The 24,267-nt window shown below is 40.3% G+C and overlaps 1 protein-coding gene across 1 annotated transcript; it reads left to right on the top strand.

Moving 5' to 3' along the window:
* Nucleotides 1-1,250: 1,250 nt before the first annotated feature.
* Nucleotides 1,251-24,229, top strand: LOC140232483 (vacuolar protein sorting-associated protein 4B-like). Its single transcript, XM_072312578.1, has 11 exons — nucleotides 1,251-1,674; nucleotides 8,944-9,055; nucleotides 10,283-10,418; nucleotides 10,634-10,722; nucleotides 13,096-13,250; nucleotides 15,302-15,417; nucleotides 17,074-17,222; nucleotides 17,896-17,977; nucleotides 19,174-19,393; nucleotides 20,815-20,955; nucleotides 21,400-24,229. The coding sequence occupies exons 1-11, from the start codon at nucleotides 1,660-1,662 to the stop codon at nucleotides 21,499-21,501; spliced, it is 1,317 nt and encodes a 438-aa protein (XP_072168679.1). The 5' UTR covers nucleotides 1,251-1,659; the 3' UTR covers nucleotides 21,502-24,229.
* The last annotated feature ends 38 nt before the right edge of the window (nucleotides 24,230-24,267 follow it).

The raw sequence follows: 24,267 nt of genomic DNA, 5'->3' as shown, positions 1-24,267 counted from the left end.
GTTTTAGCCAATGGGCGTCTCGTACTGAGTGCGCGAATGCTTGCTAAATGCGCTTGAAGTTTGAAGTTTGAAGTTTTGAAGTTTGAAGTTTGAAGTTTGATTTATTACTCAACGACCCTCATGGGGTATGGGAGTACAATGTCAATTGAAAATACACAAAATAGAAAAATTTCAAATAAGAATTAACATATATACATGTATAATACAAATATATACAAGATATCAACATACTTTTCAAATAAAATTTGCATAAAAGTATGTTATAAATAATATACTATACAAATGTAAATCTATCACATGAATTACGAACAATGCAGGCACTGCCTGATGCAAATAATCACGCAAAGGGTATATAAAATAAACTAAATCAAACGAAATAATAAAGTGCACTAACTAACTAAAAAAGGACATTATTACCTTACAAAACCTCGAAATGTTTGACAAAGTCTTTTTCTTAGTGGAATTGAACAATTGATCATATTTAAATGTGTTAGGATACTTCCTATAATACTTTTCGAGAAATCTTTTACGTTCTGTCTTAAAGAAGGGACATACAAACAAGTAATGAAATTCATCACCAATATCATTTTTAGAACAATAGGTACACAAACGTTCAATTCTTGGAATGTCTTTGTAATGTCCAGACACTATTAGAAGCTTATGATTAAGGCAACGAAAACGTGTTAAAGATTTCCTATTATTTTCAGTAAGACGAATCAGATACTTTTCAAAGCATAATTGCTGCTTAAAAATTCTATAAATAGTGCATTGATTGTTTAACTCAACATCACTGTGCCACTCCTGTTGACTCATATCTTTAATTTTTGTATCTATTATTCTTTTGAATGAAGATAAAGATAGATTACTTGCTTGACTCTTCCACACGTCAGAAAGGCCTAAGCTATCAAGAGTATTCTTTACTTTGAGAATCCAACCCATCTGATTTGATAGAAGTGCGCGATAAACATGCTGCCCGGGGGGGTGGGGGAGAGGAGGGGGTTGGCTGGGACACCGCAAAATGAGCTCATGGCTGCGCCCACAGAACTCTTACACAAATTGTCTGCTGCCCTCAACGAACCCGAATCGGTCTATTTTGACCGATGGAGTCATCGTTGTCACTTTACGGTGGTACAGTGTATGGTGTGCAAAGAGGTTCTTATATGAGAACCTCTTTTTTGATGGTGTGTAATGTGTACGCGACTGGCTTGCAATACGGAAATCTTTACCCAGCAGCATAATACGCACATTCTCCGCCCGACCGATCTGTATCAACCAGTTGGTTGTGGCTCACATATCACAAGCGGTGTAATTTACCGGGAGTCATCTAGAATCCTGGTTTATGTATGGTCCTATATCTCATATTTTAACTTTATCATCGCTGTCTACAGAAAATTGTGAGCCTAGCTGGTGTCTGACTGTCTGGACGCTGGTGTAAAGTTGGAACGTGTTTGACGAATTTGCGTGTGACTCAACACTAACAGCTCAATGAGGGGATGTAGAGTCCGCAGTTCTCCTGTCGCGCCGGTGTGTGTGTGTAGAACCTAGAAAGTCTGACTAAAAACATTTGTTTTTGTGGTTGGGACTCGTTTGAGCTGACACCCTTCATTCTACAGGCAAGGCAGATAGTAAAGCAAGTAAGGCCACCTTCAAACCAGCAAGATGGCTGCGATGCAAGTAAGTATTTATGCCTTTCAAATCAGAGTCAAATCAAATCAGAGTCTGTACAAATGACAAAAGTGTAGGTGCCTAGAACTTCTACTAGTGTGTCTACAGGAGAAGGCATTTTAAAAGAAAACAAAATACCACATTAAAAACAGGTTAGAGTCAGGAATAGTAACAGTTAAGACATTAAGTCTAACGTTATCGTTAGACCGGCATACTCGTGAAATAAGCCCCACCACTGCGTGTCCGTACTAATACTACGGCGGCTCGTGGAATTTAGCCCCACCGTGTGGCGTTCATCGGTAGGTAAGCACGGCGGTGGGGCTTCCTTCCACAGTATAATACTCGTGAATGCGGCCCCACCAAGCACCAAAGGGTGTTTACGCGAAATTGATACAGCGGTGGGGCCGATTTCCACAGCATAGCATCTTTTGTCCTCCCTTTCTTCTCGGAAGGACTCCCTAAGGCCAAGTAAAAAAAGAAAGTAGTTTCTCGTCCGGGTTTTTTGAGCAAGGCAATGAGGGAGGTCCTTACTATTTGATATCTTACTATTTTTTCGAGGATTGTCAAAATGAAAGTAATATGTGTTTCTCGTCCGGTAATTCTGAGAAAGGTAACGAGAGAGGGCTTTACTATTTTCTATATCCAATTTATGAAATGAAATATCACTCTGGTAGCTGTGTTATGAGAGACCAGGTCCCGAGTGTATGTCTTGCCTGCACTCTGTGCATTTTCAAACAAATAGATATAACATGTACCATACTTGAAATGAAACTTCATGCATGCAGAAATACATTTGCTTTTTCTTTCCACTACAGATGTCAAGGGAAAATGACCATCTTAATACTGGTATTTAGTGTTGTAATGGCATTTCTGATACCAGTGTACTTGCAATTTGACGTATTGTGCTATTAATTGAAACAGGTATAAAACATTCTATCAACAAATGTACGACTGAAATAAATTCCATGATATTCAAAACACTGCTTTATTTATCATTGGTGTTTATGACTTTTTGTGTCCACACAGCTGGTATGTATCTGCATCTCTTCACAGCACAATTGTAGCACATTCAACTGGAAACTGGCTGGTACAATTGCAGATGGATGTCAAAATGTTACTGATGTGGCATTATAGCATTAAACATTTGAAGCTGTTTTTTATGTTCTAAAAAGACATTTGATAATCACTCATCATTTTGATGATGAATGATTGTATCACACTACAGGTGATACGACTCACGGCCGTGTCCGTGAATTTACATCGTAAAGAAAAGTATCCCGCAGAAATACGAGACAAACCAGAATCCGTGGGAAAGTTATTCATTTTGTAGATACACCCATTTATTAATTCTACATTTGCTGGAAAAGCGCATTCATTTTCTCTTCAAAATAGAACAATACATCGCCGTCAGATGCAACGTTACAGAGCAGAGCAGAGTGTTTGGGCCTCTACACATTCGAATGTGTTCATGCGTGCGTGCAGGCAGCCGACAGACCAGGGGGATGGGGACCCTGACAGCTACGTGCAGATACGCGGCCGGCACGGCCACTGCACTGGCACCGTACCTTCCGACACTGCACACACATGCACATAGTCACAATGACATGAAAATGTATACAAACTCAATACAATCCTCACAAGCATTTGTACAGTACAATTCATCCGCTTAAAATATGAGAAATGGGGAAAATACGAACAATGCGCAAAATATGCGAGGAATATCAGCAATTGTTCGCAAAAAATGTTGCCGCTATCGCGTTCACGACGTACCGAGTGCGCTGTACATCACAGCCCAGGCCCGCGCGCCCATCCAACTACAGTTCGACTGCTTTGTGGGTCATTCCTTCTTGCCGAGCTCGCAGTGTGAAATGCATGCGTTATTACATACGCACTACAGAAGCTACAGCTGTACTCGATCCAGCTAAATAGAGGACGCAAGGCGTAATTAGAAATGAGACATCACGATTGGTAGGTGAATTGTCATTTTTTTTTTTTTTCGGCGGCCGAAAAAATAGTAAATATCAAAAAAGTCGATGCGGCAACTGAAAATCGATGCGGGCGGGGAGCGGGCTGGGACGAGAATTATGAATTTCTTGGTATTTTCAGTGCCATTTTGAAAATAGTAAATAGTAAAAAAATTGATGCGGCGGCCAAAATCGATGCGCGCGAGGACGAGAAACTGGTTTCTTTTTTTACCTGGCCTAATGTCCCTCGACTAATTTAACGGCCAATTTAACCATAAATACAACCCTACCTAACCCTAAACCCTAACCCTAACCCTAGGACCTACCCTTGCTTGCTAACGCACGGGTGCACGCGCACTGCGGTGGGGCCTATTTCACGATTTTGCCGTTAGACCTACTAAACTGCGACCAGCAGCCCCATACGTATAGCGTAATCAATGGTATGCGTATGGGGCTGCTGGTCGCAGTTAGTCTAGACCTAACTTGTTAGGAGGTCTAATACTCCTTTCCCGCTGCCCCTCTCGGTGAACCACCGTTGGATTCCCCGGTGAATTCACTGGGAAACCTCCCGGTGAAATTTTCACTGCCGTCGTTTCACACCTACGACACTGCTCTCGGTGAATTTTGTTATGCAACTTTCCCCTAGATGTGTTTTCTGCTCGCACCGCGGCCGATCCCAGCTGAAGTGTGTAATAATGGCGCGATTCGCTCGCTAATTTGAGCATGGTCTGGTGGATACTGTACTACAGTGCGTAGTGGTTCGTACTCGTAATTTCTCTATGATATCACCTCTATCGATCGTAATTCACATTTTCGGAGGGCCTTCATTTCATTGCTCACAGTGTTGAAATTCGCGACATTTGCAGCTCATTATTGTATACAAAAAAAGAAAAAAATAGAGTGGAATTTGCTATCATTGTGTCACTGATGCTTCTGAATCAACTCGGACTGTTCAGAAACCGAGTGATGTTGCAATCGCAGCAGTATAGTCGAGTACAAAGATGGATGAGACTCATCAGCGTACCAGACTGGAAGAGGAATCAAAGAAGAAGAAGACACGGCAACTCGAGTACACTCTAACTAATCAGCTCAGTTTATTTTATATGCGTAGACGATACAACACCAAGATGCAATACTGTACAACAATGCCGTCGCGGCTGTGAAAGTCACACGAACGACATACATCATGTACTACTGTAGTCGTGTGTGTATTTACATGGGTATACACGAATTACGTGTGGATTAATTTGGGAGAGTGCGATAGCTAGCGAAAAACGTGTGCATGACCAGAAACAAAACATGACCTTTGACATAATTTGCATATTTTCCCTGGTGTTTTACCGAGACAACCTTTCACACTGGGCGTTCCTCGGTGAACCACCGGTTGTTTCCCCGTGAACTATTGGTGTTTACCCAGGACGCTTCTAGGGTAAAAATTGCCCAAAATTTAATCGGTGTTTCACCTAGGCTTCCCCTAGGTTTCAACTGAGTTTCCTTTCACCCTGCGGGGTTACCCGGGTGCCCCCAGGGGCACCCGGGGAAGATTTCCTTCAGCGGGAAAGGGGTATTACTTTGTACGTTAGAGGGTTTATGTTACCATCATCATGATCATTAGGCTGATTTTGCTGTTGAAAACTACAATTAAGATAACTGTTTAGTTCCAACTGTAGTATAGGACCTATGTGATGACTGATAAATCCTTGCTTTGGCCTACATGAGTAGATCTAACCTATGTCCCAGTTCGCGGCCAGGCACCGGTTCGCGGCCACTACAAGTTACAACATAGGCCTAGGTAAATGCATGTTGAACACAGCGACACACTCTATTCATGTATACCACACATTCACTAACACACTGCTAATCTACAAAAATCAACCAATGACTTGGACAAAATCTTCAAAGTGAAATATTCTACCTAAATGACTACATCTCGCATCCAAAATTTCATTTTTGGTACTTTTTAACATCACAATTAAGGAACAAGGGGTCTAAGAAACTGGATTTTTTTGTCATTTTCCCGATGTTCATGGATTTTGAATACATGTCCTCATGTAGAAATAGAACTTTTGCGAGTCGATGTGGGCCGCCATTTTTTTCTGGAAGTGGATGTTACGATCAAAAAAATAGGAAAAACATGAGAAAGACAACAAAATTAAACACCGCCATGCCTGTTCGCGGTCAGTGCAAGCAGGCGAGCCCTTTTCATGTGCTTTCGCAACGTTCGCGAGCCAAATGAAGGCGTTCAGCAGAAGATCGCAGAGCACGCACGTATCGCATAGAAATTGTACATCAGGCCGCGAACCTGACTACCACGGTTGCGAACTGGCAGACGCTGTACCGGATCGCGGTCGTGGTCATTTTTTACTATCGCGATGGACATTGGTCTTGCGATTTTGACAATATTATAAATTGGTAAGTGTTATAACCTTGGTTAAAGCAATTACCAAGTTTGCGTTTCAGAGTGGAAAAACCCTTATGCGGCTTCGAACCAGGACTTTTACTCTAGGCCTGCCACTATTAAACTGCGACCAGCCCCAACGCGAATCGTTTGGCCTACAGTGTGCACTTAAGGTCAAGGAGCGCCCCGGGGTTAGCCTGCCACATTCACTCGTAGTAGCACCCCCAGATTGTCCATGGCCATGCTTGTGAGTTTGGAGTTTCAATGTTTGTGATTAAATTGCTTCACAAATGTAACACTAACACGACCAGAGACTCCTTCTTCTTCTTCTTCACTATAAGTACAGGCCACCGTCAGGTGTATTTTTGTACTGTTGTGCTGTGCAGACATATGTACAGTGTCTGGATTAAGAAAAATCTACATGGAACTATGTGCGACTAAAAAAAAACAGGTATCCGTGTCTTAACGGAGCTGGGTCTTGAGTACCTCTCTCTTAAAGCTTGACAGAGAGGTACAGGAGACGGTGGCCTGGGGTAATGAGTTCCAAAGCCTGGTTGCATCTGGGAAGAAGCTTTCTTTCTTGCAAATGGTACTTGGAGTTTCTGGTCGTGGCCCCTGTTTGAATGAGGTAGCGATGGGGTCAGAACTGATGTGGGAATGGATATCATGGAGTTCCTAATGCAGAACATCATTGCAACCTTTGCCTGTGCTCTTCTTTCTTGCAAGGATGGCCATTGAAGTTTCTGAAGCATGGCTGTGACACTGCTTGTTCTGTGATGGTCATTGCAGACAAAGCATGCATACCTTCTCTGGATCATTTCCAGTTTCATGATGTGTGCCTGGGTGAAGGGATCCCAGATTATGCTTCCATATTCCAGGACTGGGTGAATAGTTTGTCTCATGATAAAAATCACCCAAAGAACAAGTTCTCATAACAACTGAATACTTGCTTGCATAGCGATTGCATGAAGAGAGGATGAAGGAAGCATGGAGTCTTCTGTTGTTGTTGGTCTGTACACTTCAATTTCTCCAGTAGAGGCTCAGCTCTGTGGTTGCAGGCGGTGAGCTTACTTGGCTACCTGCCTTGTGACTTGTGAGCATTGCCACTGGTCCAGTTTTGCAGAAAAGATGTGCACAAAAATGTTTTTTGGAGACCTAAAGAAAAAGATCCCAGACACTGCACACTGCACCTCTTGGTAATATAACACTCCAACCGCAAGCACCTTCTGATCGGGATATTCTCCCGCCTGAAACCCCTAGCAAACGGGAGACTCCAACTTGATGTGCGCGAAGCGCAAAGTTTTTTGCAGCCGGGGTCCAGGGCCCTGGAAGCTCTAGGGTTCTCAAGATACTCTCTCGTGCTATCTAAGGCTTATTTGCCAACATACCTGTACAATGGCACTAAGTAAGAAATCCTTTCTAACGGGAGACACAGAGCCAGGGTGGGAGAAATTAAATTTCAAGCGAGAGAACGGGAGATTTTGCAAAAATGGGCTTTCGGCGGGAGATCTCCCATCGAAAGCGGGAGAGTTGGAGTCTCTGCACGACTAACTGCGAAAACACAGCCCGAATGCAGAACGCAGAGCGTTCGGCATTCATCTTCCACAGTATAACTGTGTACAAGGAGCGCCCCGGGGTTATAACACAACATACATGTACATGTTGTACATTTACCTCCTGTACAGTGGTATTATGGACCAGTATTAGTAGGCGGTGCAGTGTTTCGTGAAACTTACAATATCAGTCACTGGCAATGATTTCAAGCTACTGAAATCCTTGCATCTGGTTGGCTGAGGGCAAATAACTTCGTCAGTGAAAATCACTAACAAAACACTTGGTCTTAATGAAATGCCTGCGAGAAGTTTGTGAAAGGAAAACTTAGTTTAGATCACTCTGCTGAGCTACTGACACTGTGTGAAAAGCTGATTTTGGTATTAGAAGACTGCATATCTGCATTATATTTTTATATGAATGTTTGCCATTTCATATTTTCTTAAAAGAGACATCAATATACGAAATGTCATGGCTAACCATGCAATAACAAACTCCAGTCTGCTTGGCTTTTTTTGTAATGTTAGTTCAAGATTTGGTAATATAGGTGCAACTCAAGGTGCCAGCACACCTAATACAGTTCAGGCTGCAGAATGGGCCACAGTGGACAAAACTGTGTAAATGAATCTGTTTTACTGCAATATATATTTCAATGTGACTGCTCGTACCAAACATGCACTGTTCTTTGGTACATTGTAACTGGAACGGAAACAGTCTGCAAGTTGCAATTGCTCAGGGAGTGATTTGATAAGGTCCGGGCCACAGAATCCATTCTGTGGCCTAGACTGGATTAGATGTGGCAGGGCCCTCACTACAACACCATCCTATATGGATGTAATTTTATTGAGACCATGATGCATGAAACATATGATTATAAAGGGACCAATGCCCAGGAATCTTTTCTGGTTAGTGATTTTTACAACTTTTACATCATAGGATTTGATGAAACATTGCTCACCTGATTGATCAAAATTTTCCATACTGATCCAGTTTTAAAAGAAAATTCAAATTCTTAATTTGTGTGAATTGTGTGATACAGTATATGCTTTATCTGTTATGGTCATGTCCTTTGATGACATGTGCCTGTCATATCAAACCATGATATACATTATACATGAACAAACATACTTTGATTCAAACCTTGATTAATGTATGTCCTATGCAAAGTATTGTACTCTCAATAGTCGGTCAATTGTGATTTGCTGTTCCATTATAGGAGAGGGCCCATTCAGTGTATCTCCTGCCAAAAGAAATCATCAGATTCTTAGTTTGTTAAATCATGATGCTACAGTCTAGCCAGTCATAGTGCTTGGAATCCAATACATACATTTGTATACTACCACTTACCATTTTATTGATCAACAGAAAGCAATTGACCTCGTCACAAAAGCGACAGAGCAAGACAAGCTGAAAAACTACGAAGAAGCACAGAAGCTGTATGAGCATGGAGTGCAGTATTTTCTACACAGCCTAAAGTGTAAGTGGCAAACTGTGGATCTGGCTGTATGTGTATAATGCAGGTGTGAGACATACATCGTAGTATAGAGGCAATATTTGATGAAGGGTAAAGGGTAAGTGGGCAGGTTCAAATTTTAGAATTTTCTATAGAAAGACAGACAGAAATAATGACAGAAGTGATCATAAGATGATATTTTAAATCAAACTTGCGATGTAATTCATGCAATAGCCGTTACTTACATGTAAGTTTTGGCGTGGCATTCGGATGCAGATTAGAATTTTGCAAACAAAATGTGAACTACAATACAAAGCTACGTAAAATTTGTAAATCCATCTTGTGCAGAAATTTGAAGAATCAAATGAAAATTTACCAGCCTGCAGAGCTACCTTGTACAGGATTTTACTGACTTGGGACAAATTATTGAAGTACAGGGGGTCGAAGGCTTTGGTCAAGTTTGACCTTCAAAACTCTGGCAATGCAACTATGTTGATTGAGCAGAAAATTGCATGTCTCATTAGAGTGCACATTACCGCAAGTGATATTTGTGACCCAACTAAACTGAACTAGCTGAGAGCATATTCAGCCAAAATATACTGTCTATGGCGAGAACCTTGACAGTCTTCACCAAAACACTGCTACATGTACATGTAGATCACTCATCTACATGATATGTGAATGTATTGCACTACTGAGTCCAAGAAATTTAAATAATCTGTGAAGTCATGGCAATGACCTTTAAAGCAGACCTCCGGGCGATTTTCAGATTTTTACATTTGAACAACTATAAAATCAGTTATACTGAGTACAGAGTTTCAGAACTTATAGTGATTGGGATGAGGAATAAGAATGTTTTCAAAATTTATAAGAAATTGCAATGAACAAGGATGATGACATGGCAGCCTCGCCATAAGAATGCCCGCGTTGGGGCTCAAAGAAGCAGAACAATAGAAGAAGGCATGCATAGGTTCTACACAGTGAACTTGTTAAGCATTCAGTATTGTAATGGAATTACACTGCTACACTAGTACATTTCTGAAGTATGTGAGGCTTCTTTGTCATCAGCATTGTTCAGTGTAATTTGTTTGAGAATTTTCAGAGTATTGAATTCTCTTCTCAAGGGCCACAATAGATTCCACTGATCTATACATGGAGAGCTCTGTCGATTTATGTACTATATGATGTGAAATTATGAAAATCGTCTGGAATGCCCCTTTAAAGCTAACATGCCAAGTTTCTCCCCTTCAGATGAGGCAAGCAGCGAGAAGGCCAAGGAGAGCATTCGGGCCAAGTGCACTGACTACCTGGAGAGAGCTGAGCAGCTGAAGGAGTTCCTCAACAAGAAGCAGAAGAAGCCTGTCAAGGAGGGCGCTGGATCAAATAAGTAAGGATTATCTCCATAAGCACACGGTGCACCTTTTTTCAGCCACATTTTTCTTTAACATCCCCACCCCCAGCATTAAAAGAAAGGAAAAAAGGAAACGAAAGAAAATGTGTAAACCCAGTTCCAATGTAAATTATGATGTAGCTAATTATGTCTATACTTTTACCTTTCTATATTCTCTAATCAAAATGATTCTGTACTTGTCAACTTTGCAGAAAATCAAGCAAAGGAGGTGGGAATGGCGAGAGTTCCAGTGATGAGGAGGAAAATGCTGAACTAAAAAAGATGGAGAAGCAACTTGAAGGTAAGTGCATTATTTGAGCTATGCAATGCCAGAGACTAACCACAACATGGAGAATATTATGTTCTTCAATTGTTCAAAAAGTTGACACAGCACAGCTAGGTGCTGTCTGTGCAGAGCCATAGTCTCCATGGTATACGTGTAAGGCCAACATCTCCACAGTATGTACACAGCTAAGAGATCGTGTAGTGATGAACACACTGCTTTACCATGTAAGGCTGCTTTGAAAGGGGATGTTATCTGTTGCATGTTGATTCTGTCATTCAAGCAGTACAGTGGCGGATCCAGAGTGGGGCGCAACCGGCTCACGCCCCCCTGTCACGGTCCGGTTGCGGGCTGACAGTAAATCAAAAGGGGTTAGAACTTATTTGTGGACGATCAACACAACAAATGGACTAAGACAAATAACTTCAAATTAAAGCACTTTAATCAAAGCTTAATGAATTCTGAGTTACAGGGTAAATGGTGTATATAAAGCTTGTGACAAACTGTATTCACGCCCAAATTCTGAATTACAGAGTAAATAAAATATAGAAGATTTATAGCGAATTGTATTCACGCTCTCTGGGCTATCTTATACAGGGGGACAATTATAAACATTAATATTCAAATTCTCACGGACAAGGGGAATAACACACGCAAACATACGGAGTCACACCAAAGCACATTTGGAAACCTGAGAGTTCGCGGTTGGGGCCCCGTTGTAGATAACAAACGCGAGCTGGAGGGTCCTAGTGCACAACAATGATTGCTGCGTCGGTGCTGTGATGAAATTATGACGGACTTGGCTGTCAGTAATAACGCCGGCGGCCTTGCGACGAATCCACGGTGTCGCTGACGGCCTTTAAGACACAATAAGGTTGTTGAAGAGGACTGGTTACGCTGCTGGCTTGCCGGGAGGACACGGCTCTGATGAAGCGTGACATCAGTCCCGAAGTAAAACTCCATATAAAGGACAGTTATCCAATATCTATCAAATAATTCATCCCATATAATATTCATTTTGTAATTAAACTCCTATGCACACAACGCACACACATGCATAACAGTCATTCTGTCCGTGTAACTAATTATAATTACAATTCCATATCACATCTACATCATATTTATCAACCTTCCATCATTACACATAATATCTTATTATTCACATACAAACATCATTCTATTATAATTACTTAATTTTTTAACATAATTCACAATCTTCTTAACCATTAATGCAAAATAAATTGGGCTTACCACCGTAGGCGAGTTTTCCCACTAACATAATAGGATGGAGGCTCTGCCAATACACAGATGAGTTCTCCACACTAAAATGTGAGGCGGAGGCTCAGCCAATACAAACAAACTCGGTGTTGGCTAAAACCAGTAAGCGACAACATGGACAAAAGTTGTAGCGAATGTTGTAATAAATGTTGAACAGGGTAGCGTAAGGTGAAAATAATATGACGGCTGCTTACGTGGAGACCTCCGAACTTAACACGAACCAACTTAACGGGCTGAAAGCAAAGAACATAATGACTCGACATATACCGTGGGCTGCTGATATACCTTGCCCAACATAACGCTTGGGGCGTGGCACGGAAAACTACCGCTGACTCTACAAAATAATCCTTTGGGCTCCAAAGCATACACATAACAATCTTAATACAAAATTGCAGTGCCGAAAGGGCTGTATCAGTGATACACCTATACCGGCATCTAATTTACATAATATCGCCGTGGTAACACGCACCATGAAAGGATAGATTAGAAGGGGGTAGGTTCCAGGTGTTCGCAGCTTAAACATGCGGTGCACCTGTGCTGGTTGTCAGCCGCGAAAAGAAAAAAGAACCGATTTAAACATCTTTTGCTGAGGAAAAATCAAACAAAGCTGAGGGGGTAAAATAAATGGCAATTTCCAACTTACTTGTGACACCCCCCTTTATTTTTTGTTAAAAACAAAAGAAATAAAAATGAAAAAAATGAAATGAAACCCGGAAGTGGCACCAAAAATATTAGTTGCACCCCCCCCCCCCCCTTTATAGAATTCCTGGATCCGCCCCTGCAGTACTAGTATAACAGCTTTCATGCTCAAGATGGCATTTTGATGAAAGGTGGTAATAGAGTGAGTACAATGACACATTTTCTTTTTTTATTCTGTGCATCATAAGTGAGATGATGTCTATTTTCAAAATAGTTCAGCCATATTCATCTACCTGCCATGATATCTGTATTTTTAAGCATGTTTTGTCCAAATGCAATGCATTTCTTCTTCTCATTTTATCAATGGCTGTGAACCCAAAGGGACTTAATGAATTATACACTTTCTTCGTTTCCAAGCTCAAATAAGTAATGATGGGAAACTTTTCCTATTGTTTCCCCCCCCCCCCCCCACAGGAGCTATTGTGGAGAACCCCAATGTGAAGTGGTCAGATGTGGCTGGACTGGAGGGGGCCAAGGAGGCTCTGAAGGAAGCGGTCATCATGCCTACAAAGTTCCCCCATCTCTTCACTGGGAAGAGAAAGCCTTGGAGGGGAATCCTGCTGTTTGGGGCAAGTTACCTCCTCCTCCTCCTCAACCCCACAGACTTTTATTAAAGTGAACCATTACCCTGGAAATCAAATTTGTGTACACTAAGAATACACAAAAACAGCTATAATTCACCTGTGAAAGCCCCTGAAAGTATACATATTTAGATGAATCAGTTACATACAACTCTATAGCAATTTGGCACTTGTGCTCCACATGTTTGAGTTTCTACTCCATAAGGCAAAAAAAAAAAAATGTTGCATTGGCGTAACCCGCCCGACCCTAAAAATTTTGCCGACCCCATGTTTTTTTATTATTTTTTTTTGCTATCAATATCAAATATCTTGTTGATTGCGATCGCGATCGCACAAACCCGGAAGTGGAAACGGCTCTGGGGATATCGGATGTACGAGGGAGAGATCTAGCGCCTCGCATAAGCCTTCCTTGATCAGTAGGGCCTACGTCATCTGTTTCCAACACGGACACGTACTCTAACAAGATTTATTCAGTGTATACGTAGCATTCAGACTGCGATGTATTGTGCACAGTTTTGCCGTAGGTTTCTTGTGTGGAGAACTTACACGAATCTGTATATGTGGGACTGTAATAGAGATCGCCGTGTGCGATGAAAAGATCGTACATATGGGTCAATTTGCATCTATCTTATCTAAGTCAAAATAGTAAAATATGAAGTGAAAACATTCAGGATAGGGATTTCAACATTTTTAAATTCTGTGAAGGGGTATAATTCCAGTAATATCGGCCTCATAAATGATTTGTAGAATAGATGAACACAGCACATTCGGTGCAGCAGTTGTAACTGTTTACTGAGCTGAGCACGAGTTTTACCCGTAAAATGCAGCTGCAGGTAGCAAAAAAAAAAAAAAAAAAAAAAAAATCCGCCCGACCGACCCTATTTGAAAATCTCATGTTACGCCAATGCAACAATTTTTTTTTTTTGGCCTAAGTGCCGGTACTGTAGTGTGCGCATTCTAACTATATGGGTGGATTTTTGCAAATAATATCAAGGTTCCATATTGATCGGTTAGGGATTAGTGGTTAGCGCATTGCATATCACTATCGTTTAAGACGTATTTGGAATAAATTATCGATAGCGCAAATTGAGAGAATTGGGCGATCGACTACAGTAGTGTATATTTAGTCATTTTTGTTAACATGTATACTCAATCAAATTTACATTTAAATCCCAATTAATAAAAATAGGAGTGACAAAAAATTCTAATATTTTGCAGAGGGCATGTCTCAAGTATATTCTACAAATATAGCAAATATAATACTCGGGGTATTGGTACACTTTAATGGCACATGCTCGCATGTTACTTCTGTGCAGGAGGGAGAAGTCTCACAGACGTTACAGAAAAAAAGTAGTGCATGTGACGTGTCTGTGACTAAGGAGACATTGCAGAGACATCTTTGAAACCAGCTGGAGACTGACTGCAAAAAGGCTGTGGGAAAAATTTGACATGTTCAATTCCTTTGCAACTTCCTGGAGATGAGACTAGTTCCCAGGAGACATCGCCGAGTCGTTGTGGAGATATCTCCGCGACTTGCACGACTCGAATCACGTCCAGGTTGCCACCTAGTCTTCAGGCCAATAAGATAACCCCTTTGATAAATCATGGCCATTTAGCTTGTAGAGAGCAACTCTTGCAAAATTGTTTGATTGGGGAATATTTCTGTGCTGTCACCTCGGAAATCAAATATGAACTTGTCTAGAAAACAATTTTATCAAGAAACTTCAAAATACCCATACCCTTATGCTATTGAGCTATTGAATACATCCAAATTCTCTGAGAAGTGTCTAATTTTCTCAGAGCCTTCAACAATGAGATATATTCTGATTCCCAGAAATGGAGTAACTCCTGACCGACAAATGGAGATATTTTTTTCAAATAGAGTACTTTGTTGAATCAAAAATTGATGTGAAATTTATCAGATATTGTCTCTTGTAAATGTACTGACCATAGGACATGCCTGCAATTTTCATGACATTTCTTATTGTATTTGTAGTAATTTTCAGATAGGTGATTGCGAATATTTTTCTTTCATACAGCCCCCAGGAACAGGGAAGTCCTACCTTGCTAAGGCAGTTGCCACTGAAGCCAACTCTACCTTCCTCTCCGTCTCCTCCTCAGATCTCATGTCCAAGTGGCTTGGAGAAAGTGAAAAGTGAGTTTTGTTAAATATATCGCTGTTGGGGTGACAAAATCTCGTATCTCAAAATTGTCAGATGTTCAGTAGCGCAAAAACAAACAAACAAACATGGCAGCAAAAGCACTGTAACAAATGGGATTGTCTTTCCTTTGACGTGCCATGGTGGCTTTATTTTTGGGGTAAGACAACTAGGATTTGGACAGAACATCACTGAAGTGATTATCTGATTTTTGATCCATTGAAGGGATTTTCTCCAAAATTTGAGACACAAGGTCTTGTCACCTCGCTGACGATGATTCCTTTGTGATGAACTAAAACAAAAATATTTCTGATTATTGATGTTTGCACCAAATCTCTAGTTACTCCGTCTTTTCATCAGTCTATCTGTCTCCTGGTCTCACTTTTTGTCTCGCCCACCGGAGGTGAAGGCGAGACTAAGGGATCCAAATGGCGTCCGTCCGTCGTCCATCCGTCGTCCGTCCGTCGTCCGTCACAAATGTTAAAGTTTACTTGCAAGACTCTCTTATGATGCATAAGTTGGCAACTGTTACAGCAATGGCAGCCACACTTGGGTGATAGAAGCACTAGGGGTATCTTCATGTTATGGTGTTGTTGGAGGTCATGTGATGATGTCAAAGGTCATTTGAGGTCATATATATTAAAGAGTATGTGCAAGACTCTCTTTTCTATGTTAAAGTTTACCTGCAAGACTCTCTTTTGACAAATAACTTCACATAAGTTGCTTGGATTACAACCTAACTTGGGTCATAGATGCACTGGGGGTACCTTCATGTTATGGTGCCGTTGGAGGTCACAGGATAAGGTCAAAGGTCATTTGAGGTCATACGTTAAAGTTTACTTGCAAGACTCTCTTATCACACGTAACTCGACACATGTTGCTATAATGGCAATCAAACTTGGGTGATGGATGCACTGGGGGTACCTTCATGTTATGGTGCCGTAAGAGGTCACATGATAAGGTCAAAGGTCGTTTGAGGTCATATGTTCAAATTTACTTGCAATACTCTTATCACACGTAACTCAGCACATGTTGCTACAATGGCAATCAAACTTGGGTGATGGTAGAATGGTAGATGTCTCTTGGGAAGTTGAAGGTTACCACAAGGTCAAAGGTCACAGACAGGGGTCAATGAACTTTTAGGGCCTAATGTTAAGTTTTTAGGGCGCATTTCGTTTATGGCTCATAACTTTTGATCCCTTTGTCCGTTTGTGATCAAACTTGGATGGAAGATGTCCCTTGGGAAGTTGAAGCTTACCACAAGGTCAAAGGTCACAAAAAGGGGTCAACAAATTTTTAGGGCCCAATGTTAAGTTTTTATAGCGCATTTCGATTATAGCTCATTACTTTTGATCCCTTTGTCCGTTTGTGACCAAACTTGGATGGTAAATGTCCCTTGGGGTGTTGAAGGTCACCACAAGGTCAAAGGTCATAAGCAGGTCAATTAACTTCTGGGAGTTATGAAAAATACTAATTCCTTGTACGCGAATGGGCGAGACACAATTTGGCACTTGCCTTGTTGTTAAATCTCGTTCTCACTGACACGCCACAGACGAACAAGAAAATTTTGTGTGCGCAATGAAATCTCTATTATTTGTTTCAAGTTGTGATGTGGATGTTTTGCCTCACCACCCATCTATCTCTATCTGCAGGATGGTCAAGTCGTTGTTTGCCATGTCCCGCCTGAAGAAGCCAGCTATAATTTTTATCGATGAGGTGGACTCCCTCTGCAGCTCGAGAAGTGACAATGAGAGTGAGAGTGCCCGGCGCGTCAAGACAGAGTTCCTTGTACAGATGCAAGGTATGGTTGGATACTGATATCTTTGTAGTTTTCCTGTTTTAATTGAGAGAAGAGTAATGTGAGTGTGACATAAAGAGCATTAACTTTACATGTTACCTATGTTGTATTTGTTGGCTGTTAGGGATTCGCAGAGATACACTGGAGCCGATTTTTTATTTTGGACATATTCATAACTCTGTGTGGGATGACATCAAATCAATCTATATATGCTTTATATGGTAACAGTCACTGTTTGAACATTTTACTTTGATTGACTTTGGTATATACATACATTACTGCAGAGTGATTCTGTTGGGAAAGATTTGGGTCATGGGGTCACAGGTCAAGAGAAAATGCTGAGATATTAATATTTTTGTCCATATTTTTAAAATGTCTCAAAGCATTGCCATGGAAATTGGTGTATTTCCAATCAGTAATTATTTGCCAATCGTGTGAAACCATTGTCTCACATTGGCAAGATATTCTGTAGACCTGTTGGGAGAATAATTCGTTATAGCAGAGGCATACCACTCGCTTTAATTTGCGAAATTAAAATGCATGTGAACATCTCTCGTTTTACAGTAGATGGGATTCTCTTCATGTGGAACAGTTTTGCTTGTTCTCCAATTTGGTATTTGCTGCTCTGTATTGTCTTGGTTGTAAACTTTGATATTCACCACTCTTGTTACAACAGGTGTGGGTGTGGACAATGATCAGATTCTGGTCCTGGGAGCGACAAATATCCCCTGGTGTTTGGATGCTGCTATCAGAAGAAGGTAAAGTGCGCCTTCCTCATGTTTTACCCAGATTCTAACATGTTGTCAGTCTCTTGGGAATGCAGTTTTTCTGTCTTTAAAAGTCACACTGCTGCCAAGAGCTAGCAGGGCACTTGTAATGAGTAACGCTGTTCCAAGAAGATGGAAAGCAGAAAGTACATTTGAAAACCTGAAATCATAGGATTCATACAGCTGTATGTGCATGAATTTAAAATTCATATAGGTTTGATCTTCAAAATGGTTGTGCTTAAATTTATAGATTTTTTTTTTCTCAGTCATGGTGTAAAAAATTATTAATATTTTAAATTTCATGATAGTGCTGAACATATTATGAATAAATGTCAAATTCAGCGAGATTCTATTCTAATAAGGAAAATTCTGGATCCCAACTTATAGTGTGTTTGATCCCATGTTGTGTCCTATTCAATATTGTAAATACACAAATTTTGCAGTACATTAATTTCCACATATTTTGTACTACTTTTGGCTTGTATGAATTTTATAAAACATACAAATATCTTCACAATTTTCTCTGCATATGCTGAACATGTTGAATCATGGGCTTCTGCAGAGATACTTCCCTAGTATGAGTGTGTGTGTGTGTGTGTGTATGTGTGTAAAGTACTAGTTTCTGTACTGGCCGTACATTCGAACGGATTGGGCAGTGGGTGTTTTCTGTGAATGCACGAAAACATACGAGGATAAAGCAGTTGCACTGCGCAAAGTCAAGAACCTGCAAATATCTTTTTAGCTGCTCAGTCTATAGTAGATCCATTCAGTAGGTTATTTTTCTTATTGAGGAAATGACGTGCTTCTAAAAAGGTGTGTGATGAGAATCCAGCGTGCCACTAGACCCTCACCACACCAGGACAGTGTGCCCCTTACACATCATTTGAAGGTGTTTATTTTAGGAAGTTTTGACACTCTCGCCTCCTTCCATGCACAAAGCCATCGGAAATGGCACCTAATAGAATGTATGTTTCTGCACGAGAATGCATCCAAACAAAAGATATTGCTCCCTCAAGTATAATCAGAAGTATCGCACGTCCCTGTGTGATGAGTCATGTAACAATTTCATAATATATGTACTGGCTTGTATGGGAATGCTTCAAACGCTGTGGTTCTAGTATGAAATACTCAAATGTGTTTAAAAGTCACCCTCTGTTTCTGTCGAGTTTATGTGTTCTTCTCTGTAGATTTGAGAAGAGGATATACATTCCCCTCCCAGAGGCACCCGCACGCACCACCATGTTCAAGATCCACATGGGGAAGACGACATCTACTCTGACAGAGCAGGAATACAGGGAGCTTGGGGAGAGGTCCGAAGGCTACTCTGGTGCAGACATCAGCATTGTAGTACGGGACGCCCTCATGATGCCTGTCAGGAAAGTCCAGAGTGCAACGCACTTCCGAAGGGTAAGTTGGTGTCTGAGTGGTTTTGATATCTGTAAGTTTGGTCTGTTCCATGAGCAGAGTGCTACCTGAGGCTGTGTTTACCATCTTTCCCATGTTGTGACACACGTTTCAATACCCACTATAAAAAGACGCGTTCAAAGACCTTTCTGTTCGCATTTCTTGAGTTGTTGCATTTATCATTTCTATCGCAAGTTGAGAGGAAGGTCTTGTCACTGCGCAGTTCCACTGCGCAGTTTGACCCACGGAACAGAGATTTGTAGTTGGTATGGGTAGGTCTGAGATATAAACACGTTTCAAAACGACTTAGCATTTATCATTTCTACAGAAATGCGTTTCTGACTCAATCGTGTTAATAGAAAGAGTACTTCTTTTTTTTTATTTGCGTTTCTAATATGCGTTTCTCACTTCATATTAAGTTCTTGAGTCGATAAATGCACCCTGAGATGGAGAGATGCTGTCTCTGTGGTGAATTATGCATTATGAATGAGACAGAGGATGAAAAAGACGTGAGGTAATCGGGTATTTTAGTGTACCGGAGTCAAAGGCTCAAGTGAGCTATTGCAGTCATTCATAGTCCGGCATCCGTCTTTTGTAAACTTTTCAGGTAGCATCTAGCATGATGGCAGGAAGCATCCCTGGAATGATAAGATCTCAATTTGTTCATATGGATACCATGCCCACTCCCTTAAGTCCCCAAATCAAGGAATCTATAAAATCTTCTATAGAAACAGATGTTATAGAGCTTAGTTAGTGTGAACAGTATGTACATTGGTGATTGTAGTTTCTGGTTTGTTCATTGCTTGTGCCTATATGAACAAATTGAACAAATACAAACAAATTGAGGGGCCCAATTTTCACACTTTCAGCTTCTTGTTGAAAGCCCCATGATTGGGTTTCAACACTCTTGGGGGTGGGGTATAGGAACCAAAAACACCCAAATTTAAGGAATTTTTAAAGATATTCTTCTGTAGGACCAAAAGTAAAAAGAGCTTAATTTAAGCTATGAATAAATACAGTGGTGACTTCAGTTTTATGTTTGTTCATGATGGATCTGGGGATGCCTCCCTCAAAAACCCCATGACTGATTTTCACGAAACTTGGCAGGTAGCATCCCCAGGATGATAGGATTGCAGTTTGTTTAAATGGGCACCTTCAAAGTTCCTAAATTGAAGTATCTTTTAAAAGCTTCTATTCAACGGTAAGGGATAAGCATGAGTGGTATAAGTTAGTTCAGCAAGAACAACATTGCGGGAAGCCAGGTCATTTTGCTGCCGAGAGTCAATCACCCAGTACTTTTGAAGTCTCATTCTGGGAAAGGGGGCAACTGAGGGTTGTACGCCTGGAAAACTGTAAGCCATCTTTGATGGGTCAAGAATTAATCTCCTTTTAAGTCACATGTCCGCTCTGTGAAATCCTGATAGGTCTCGGGTCCGTCACGAGATGATCCCAGTGTCATCATGAATGATCTCCTTGAGCCTTGTTCCCCCGGCTGCCCGGGAGCCATGGAGATGTCATGGATGGATGTCCCAGGAGAAAAGCTCAAGGAACCTGCTGTCACATTTGTAAGTATATATATGTGCTCCTTGTTGCATCAGCATTGGAATTAGGGATGGACAAGAAACTGTGAGATAAAACAGCACCAACTTACCAACAAACATGAACCAAGCAAAGAACAAAAGAATTCTGATAAAGATGAAGTGTTGCAAAGTCTCAAGTTCTGAACTTCTATGGGTCACATCATGCAGTTAAGAATTGTGTGTGCCTTCAAAATCCTGTTAAATTCTCTATGTGTATGTTGCATGAAAGAGACCATTTACTGAGCATGTTTTGGGCAAGACACAACTTCCACATTCACAATATTATGCAGGTTGAATGCAATTGGTCACAGTAAAGCAAATCGGTTGATTTGAGCTTCACATGCTTACATTACTTTGTTTTCCTGTCAATACGATTTGTTTTCTCTTCTCATATTTTTTTTTCTCGCTTGTGTTCTTGCTGCTGTCCAGAATGACCTTACCAGAGCTCTTCACAACACCAAGCCGTCTGTTAACGAAGACGATCTCCAGAAGCAGCTGCAGTTCACTGCAGACTTTGGCCAGGAGGGATGAGTTAGGAAATAGTCCAATTGTACGTAACTTGTAGCATAAAGCAGAAAAGAAGGAGGCAGAGAAAGAGAATGAGATAAAGAGGGAGAGAGAGAGAGAGCGGGAGATGGATGTGAAGAATACTTGAGATAAAAACACAAATATGTTAGTTTGACGAAGTGTTGATGCTCGGTCAAAAGTAGAAATGAAACTGCAATTAATCCATCTTTCCATCCTGCTAGTAGTATACTTTTCTTTTTTCAAGCTTCAAATAGGATATTGTGTCTCAAAAGGTCTGTACCAGTGAAGATTTCTCAAGAAAAACATTAAGATGATACTCACATGCTATAAGATGCTTGTCAAAAATAACCATTTCATTGCTAATCGATTGGAAATGGATAGATACAATCTTGGTTTTTATTTTTTTCAATCAGTGATTTCAGAATCTTTAACAATGTTTATTATAAGAATGCTTTACTGTTTTTCAGTATTTATGTACATTATATATTGATAATGACTTCCAAGTGTATACATATAGAACTTACCCCATTAAGGACAAATTGATTTTGCTATAATACACATTTCCATAATACACCTGCTGAGTTTACTCAAGATTAGTCTTCAGAGGATTAATGGTTTCATCAGTGATCATTTCTTTTGTCTCATTTCCCTTATATAATGTTTATGGATGGCATTGTGTGTGTGTTTTTTTAAGTAAGTTTGGAAATAGTGAACAAATGTTTACCTTTCAGTCTAATCTATGAAACATCCCCCACCCTCCTTCTCTCTCTCTCTGTCTCTGATACACTCTGTGGCTTGGAATGGCGTGATGAAATACGGAATATGTGGCATGCGTTTGACACGCGTGGTACGGACCTACGATTTATATGCATCCATGTCTTACTGAATTAGTAGTAACTCATCTTTGATGCGTTTGAAGAAATCATGTGCATATCATTGGAGAAATGAGTTTATCCTTGAGTTCAAGCATTAGCAACATTTTCCATGTACAGTGCATAGTGAGCAACAAATACACATAGAGTAACCAAGTGCAAAAAAAAACCCCAAAAGTTTCCAGTATAAAGAAGTAGTGATTTCATCATTCATTAGTATAGACCTTACATTTCTTCCTAATCAGCAGTTCTGATCTCTCTTCTATCAAACTATTCTTAAACGACAAGGAAGGTGGAAAGAACCATGCACTGCAGGAACAGTAATATGTAGACTTTTGTTGTTGTTGCATGTGAAAGACACCAATATGCTCCTAACAATTTGTTATTTCAGGATAGTCTTGATTCCTTTCCTTTTATATTTCCTTTGTGAAGACTTTAAACAAAGCTGGTGAGGACATTATCAAGGTATCTTAACATATGAAAGATGAGATTCATTGATAGTAATCTTCATGTAAAAGTAATCTTAAAAGTGTTCCACAGACTTGTTTTGTGAAGAAATTGTGATTTCACTTTAATATAGAAACACATTTTTATAGAAAGTTTTGATGCTGTAACGTGATACGGGCCATTGGCTATGTCTTCTAATACTATGAGAAAAATTTCAGTCATGCTAACTTTAGTTGATATCTAATTTTGTAGATCTTCAGATATCAATTGTATTGTACTCCTCATATAAATGTGCATGGTGCGTGCTGTCAACTTCAGGAAGGGGGGCGGGGCTGAACATCTAGTGGAACCACACATTTGTTATCAACACATATTCTCACCATGAGACCATATTTTCTTGTTTTCAATGTCATAATGGGGACTTTGCCTATCCATCTAGAAATGAAAGAATAAGTTAATGTGATCATAACGCAGTGATGACACCCTCATTTGTTAAGGAGACAAGGGCAAGGCATCAGGATTAGTTTTGAACTTGCCGTCGTAGCCAACAGAGTATAAGTACAAATGGTTACCTTTTGTATTGAAAATGTCAACACGCCTTTTGAGTGTCAAAACTATGATCTTACTACATGTAGTTAGCTTCTATTTGTACATGCAGCCATGAAATGTTATTTCACTTCCTGAAGGTAACCAGTTGATGCTCTGATATGTATTATAAGATTGATGTTTTAATATTTCTCATGTATTTGTATATGATATATACCTAAATGTAGATAGCTCATAAGCAAAGAAATGTGTTTGTATTGATACAGTGACAATGTCTAGTGCTCTATTTTGTTGTAGAACAAATGAAGTGTCGGTCATTCTCCCATTGGGAAAGAATTTCAATATATTTTTATTTCTCCCGTCACAAAACAGAGATGGATGATTGTAATTTGTCAGAGAATGAATGTAATGATTTACTCTGTGCTTAATGCAACGGTCAAATCCAGAGCTGCTTTGCTGCATAAGCATCTTGCATGCACCAGAAGTTTTCCCTTACGTGCTGAGATGTTAGAAGGGCCAATTTAGAGGAATGTAGCATTGAGTTATGTCATGGCATACCTATGTGCTCTGGAAGTTTGCTAGGGGGGTGGGAGGGTTAACTGCACATGTAACGAGTAAAAGGCACCAGTTTCTCAACACATGATACTTTACTAAGCAGCAACAGAAAGAATGGCTGTGATTTCATTTGTTGATTTTGGAATCAATCATTTATCCTTTTCTTGTTTTTGATAGAAAGAAATGTAATGCAGAGGACCAGTGTTTTGAACAGATAAACTTATTCTCTGCTATCCCTTGTGTATAGAGTTGTTTCAGTGCAAGGAAGGACATTAAAGAGAATGCATTGTATAATTCTTCTGAAACTTTGATCACATCTAACCTAAAAATGGTGTCATGATTTCTTCAG

Source organism: Diadema setosum, chromosome 9 (genome assembly GCF_964275005.1).
Source record: "Diadema setosum chromosome 9, eeDiaSeto1, whole genome shotgun sequence".
In the NCBI taxonomy this organism is placed as follows: Eukaryota; Metazoa; Echinodermata; class Echinoidea; order Diadematoida; family Diadematidae; genus Diadema; species Diadema setosum.
This window is presented reverse-complemented; position numbering and strand designations above follow the sequence as displayed.

What these genes read in the sequence shown, in the direction of transcription:
- LOC140232483 (XM_072312578.1), top strand. An exon ending in GGGGAATCCTGCTGTTTGGG is followed by an intron (nt 13,251 to 15,301) that starts GCAAGTTACCTC and finishes TCTTTCATACAG; the next exon opens with CCCCCAGGAACAGGGAAGTC. An exon ending in GTGCAACGCACTTCCGAAGG is followed by an intron (nt 19,394 to 20,814) that starts GTAAGTTGGTGT and finishes AAATCCTGATAG; the next exon opens with GTCTCGGGTCCGTCACGAGA.